Genomic DNA, 4,719 nt, shown 5'->3' on the forward strand with positions numbered 1-4,719 from the left:
AAGCTTAGGTCCGAGCCCAAACTCAACATCACACCTGGTTTGGTTATTTATTTTATATTTAAGTCACTTATCTAACGTTATTGATCTCTATTGTCGAATTAATTCATTTATCCTTAAAACCGCGTATAAATTCAATTCTTATCCATTTTAAGGGTAAACAGATGCGTTTCTGAATACAACATATTAGCGCTCAATTATTTGCTATATAATTTAGAAAAAGATACAGCAAGCAATTGTTATTTAAGTCCTTTATGTTTATTGTGTTTATTCATTCAAAGATAGAAAGTAAGAAAAAAGGAATTAATCAAGCCAGCCACCACATACAAAATTAAAAAGGACAATTGTTGACTTAATTGTCAGCATAGGTTAACTGCTTTGAAAATAAAAATGTATACCAAATCAAGTAGTAGCAGTTGTACAACGATGGTTGATATCAACATCACGTTCTAAGAAACAAGGCAGGAGTTTTCAGTGGCCACTTTTGGTGGCGACCATTTCGTCTATACATTTGCCAATTCCAGCGGCAACTATCTTTAATTTAGTTTTTGGCATATTAGTTTACTTTTATAGCGAGGTTAATCGCCACAAAAGCTAATAATAAAGTAAATTAGCTTATGTGACAAAGATTTTGGCCACAAAAATAAATAAATGTGTCACAAATAGATTTGATGTAGTCTTTACTAAAAACAGCAGCATATAATTCGGCAACTTGGTGCTTGCTTTTGGTGGCGACTAAAGTAGTCGCTATCATCGTCACTGAAAACCCTCTGTTTGGATTGAATTTCATGCAATTTTTTATTTTTGAATAATTTTGAAGACCTCACTTAAGCTTTACATATTACTAAATTTAACTAAGAAAAGAAGTACAAAATATGATATTAGAAAAAATGGAAAATGGTCAAATATATTCTTCTACTGTCGAAAATTGTTTAAACATATCCTTCGTTATATAAACTATTTGGTCATTTCAAACCCTACAATTATATTATGAAACAAATTTGCCCTTATTTTTCACAGAGGGCCACGTGTCAGTTCCTTATTAAAAGACTCATGCCCAATTAAAATATTTGCGTACAGTATCTTGATCTTCAATTTTTTTCAATCTTATTGCGTATACTATATCTTGATCATAGCATATACGTAATTAGGAATATCATCAAATTGTAAGTTTCAAGAAAACATGGCTAGTTGATTTACTCTCTTTAATTTAGTTGTTGTCCCACCAAAATTTTGCTTGAAGATTAGTGGTGGGGTCAGATTTTTACAAAGGGGTATCAAAATATAAACAATTATATACACTGAAAAGTCAAGCGAGATCAACATATAGTAAATATTCATAAAACAAAAATAATTATCTAGTAATACAACGTAAATTTTCAGCGAAGCGATATCAATTGACACCCTTAATTGAATGTGGCTCCGCCACTGTTGAAGATAATCAATAACTTTTTCGTGAACTTGGAATGCTTTGGCGAGGACATAATTGTTAATTGGTGGATCGATCTGACCCAAATACTACATTTGCAATAGTGATAACTCCTGGATTTTGGCTACTGAGACCAGCCACTGCAATGACATTAGTCTTACCCACATAAAGTTGAAAATGGATATATATATATATATAAAAGACCCCCAAGAAACTCCCGTGTAAATCTTGCTGAAGAGCTTGTTCTTCCCTTAAGAACAACAAGAACCTCAGTTCCTCTAGGATGCGTATGAGGTGGATTAAGACCCCGTCGTGCAAAATCAATACGAGCTAAAGAAATGTCTAGAGTATTAAGTCCAGTTAAATTGTTGACGTTTACAGCAGTTATACTGAGCTGATCCAATTTGATTATTTGATGTATTTCCAGGCTTGTTTAAACCTGGTCTGAAGAAGTCATCAGCCGTGACAAGTTTTGGGTCCTTGTAAATTTTTTCATTAACGAAAACTGTATATAAAGAACAATAATTACAAACAAAGAAATTAGAAAACCCCAATTGAAAATCATGAAATAAGTACTTTAATTATAGGCATTTAAGGCCAATAAAACTCCCCAAAATAAATAATGAATTAGGCTTCTTAATTACCAAGTCTTCCATGATTAGTTTCTAATAAACCAAAATCGTGAACCCTTCGTCAACAACTACAGAGACTAAATCTTACTTTCCCTAGACTTAATGGAAATGGTCAGTATTATTACAAGAGTTGCAAAGTAAGAATTTAGAAAAGAGAAGGTATTATTATGCTTTAAATCTTTCAATAGTTTACATATGCTTAATTGAAATGGGAGTAGTATGAGCAAAAGGGAGGGGTGTCATTGTTACTTGTTGGCGGAACCATTTTACTAGTCTGTAAGGAATGGGAATAACATTTTATCAGTTCAAATAATTCACATTTATTTACCAGTTCAAAATGTACCATACTAATTAACCAATTTCTTATTACTACTAATACAATGTGCAAGTTTTAATTTCTAATTTCCCCTGTGTATTGAGCAAATTTGTGAGTGTTTCTACGTCTACTACTATAGAAATTAATATGGAAGTGTAGCTTCTAGATATCTCCGTATCTGAGTATTTCTATAGTTGGAAAGTTTCTATCATATCTCAACTTCCCTTCCTAATCGTTTCCTTTCTTTTTCTATAATGATCTGGAGGATTTAACTGCTTTAATTAAGTCCACGAAAAATATGATAGTCTCTTATAGTAGTAGTTGCTAACTGTTTGTACGTTATAAGAAAATTTAAGATTTAGTCGTTATAGTTGTTGACGGAACATCACGACACAAATGTTTGAAAATTCACCATTGTTTACTTGATAATGCAGAAGCCTATTCCACACTTTGTTTAGGGGAAGTTTGAATACTGATTCAAACAAATTTTCATCTATAAATAGGCACACCTCTCTAATCATATTTCTTGCAGATAAACAAAGTGTTTCAATATATATACAGAGTTTTCTCTAATTTGCAATGGCTCTCAAGTTGTTTGTATTAACCATTGGCATTTTGGCTATTGTCTCTTCAATAAGCCATGCATATGATCCTAGTCCTTTACAAGATTTTTGTGTTGCTGTTAACGACTCTATGGCTGCTGGTAAATTATCGAACTACGAATTTGATTATTTGTTTTTCACTTGTACTTGTTGTTATTTTCACTTTCTAATAATGATTTTTACGCAGTTTTCGTGAATGGAAAAATATGCAAGGATCCAAAGGTTGTCAATGCTGATGACTTCTTCAAATCAGGCCTAAACATACCTGGAAATACTTCAAATCAAGTTGGATCAGCTGTAACTGCTGTGAACGTCGGCAACTTACCTGGACTTAACACTCTAGGCATTTCATTAGTTCGTATTGATTATGCACCATATGGTCTCAACCCACCTCATACTCACCCTAGAGCAGCTGAGATTCTTGTTGTACTCGAGGGTACTCTCTATGTCGGTTTTGTCCTTTCAAATCCCGGACCAAATATGAAGAACAAACTCTTTACAAAGATTCTAAAACCTGGAGATGTGTTCGTTTTTCCAATAGGTCTCATTCATTTTCAGTTTAACATTGGAAAGACGACGGCTGTTGCATTTGCTGGACTCAGCAGTCAAAATCCAGGAGTTATCACTATTGCTAATGCAGTTTTTGGCTCAGATCCACCAATTAATGACGATGTCCTCGCCAAAGCATTCCAAGTTGATAAGAAAGTGATCAATTATCTTCAATCACAATTCTGGTGGGACAACAACTAAATTTTGGTAAAAGCCAAATAATACTATGATATTATTTATGCTTGTTTTTGGAATTTAAGAAATCATAAATAAAATTCAGGATCTAGTCCTATGGAATGGTTTTCCTTGATCTTTGTATTTGATGTACTAAAGGAGGAACTTTTTTACTGTTTGTTTTAGCAAAAGTTTATATTTATCATTTGTTGTGGTTATGTTCTCCGACTCATACACCAGTTTATAGTACCAATTTGTGATATTTTGCTCTACGTTATTATTAGCATGCATGCTTATGATTAAAAAAAATGAGGCGTTTCTGAAAACAATAGATTAGCACTCAATTATTTGCCATTTTTGTATAAATTTTTGAAAAAGATACAGTAAGCAAGTGTTATTTAAGTAAGTACTTTATTTTTGTTGTGCTTATTGATTCAAAGAAAGAAGGATTTAATTAAAAAGGGCGATTATTGACGTAATTGTTAACATAGGTTGACTGTCCTTGATAGCAAATCAAGTAGTAGTAGTTGTACAACGAAGGTTGATATCAGCAATTTAGGGGTGCTTTTCGGGATAATTACGCTTAACGGTTCGGCTTAACGGTTATCGGATTATAAATATAGTAATCCGCTAGCCATCCAATAAGACAACAAGCGGATTGGTATCAGATTAACAATTATCGGGCGGCTTATCGGCTAAATCAAATAGAAATTTTTTGAACAATCATTCAATCAATTCCAAATTTTTAATACCATCTAAGATCTAACCAAATTGTATTTTTTAATTGAAGAGTCTTCAAAACTACTCATATTGTTATACACGTATTAACCAAATTTTTAATACCATCAAAACTACTCATACAAACATACATGTATTAATCATTGAGATTTTGATTTTTAGACTTCTCAGGTCTCAGTTCAAGAGAGAGACGAGACAACTACTTCTCTGCCTCTGGTAGCTGCAGACAATTGAGAATTAGAAAATAGAAATTAGGAATTTAGCCATTTAGGGGTTTCAATA

General features: G+C 32.7%; 1 protein-coding gene and 1 pseudogene across 1 annotated transcript; one reads left to right on the top strand and one right to left on the bottom strand.

The window, feature by feature from the left end:
• Positions 1 to 468: 468 nt before the first annotated feature.
• LOC108947893 (putative germin-like protein 2-1) lies at positions 469 to 2,082 on the bottom strand (annotated as a pseudogene).
• An 804-nt stretch (positions 2,083 to 2,886) lies between these two features.
• LOC104112241 (germin-like protein subfamily 1 member 20) lies at positions 2,887 to 3,835 on the top strand. Its single transcript, XM_009622109.4, has 2 exons — positions 2,887 to 3,077; positions 3,164 to 3,835. The coding sequence occupies exons 1-2, from the start codon at positions 2,954 to 2,956 to the stop codon at positions 3,724 to 3,726; spliced, it is 687 nt and encodes a 228-aa protein (XP_009620404.2). The 5' UTR covers positions 2,887 to 2,953; the 3' UTR covers positions 3,727 to 3,835.
• The last annotated feature ends 884 nt before the right edge of the window (positions 3,836 to 4,719 follow it).

This window comes from Nicotiana tomentosiformis, chromosome 1 (assembly GCF_000390325.3).
Source record: "Nicotiana tomentosiformis chromosome 1, ASM39032v3, whole genome shotgun sequence".
NCBI classification, from domain to species: domain Eukaryota; kingdom Viridiplantae; phylum Streptophyta; class Magnoliopsida; order Solanales; family Solanaceae; genus Nicotiana; species Nicotiana tomentosiformis.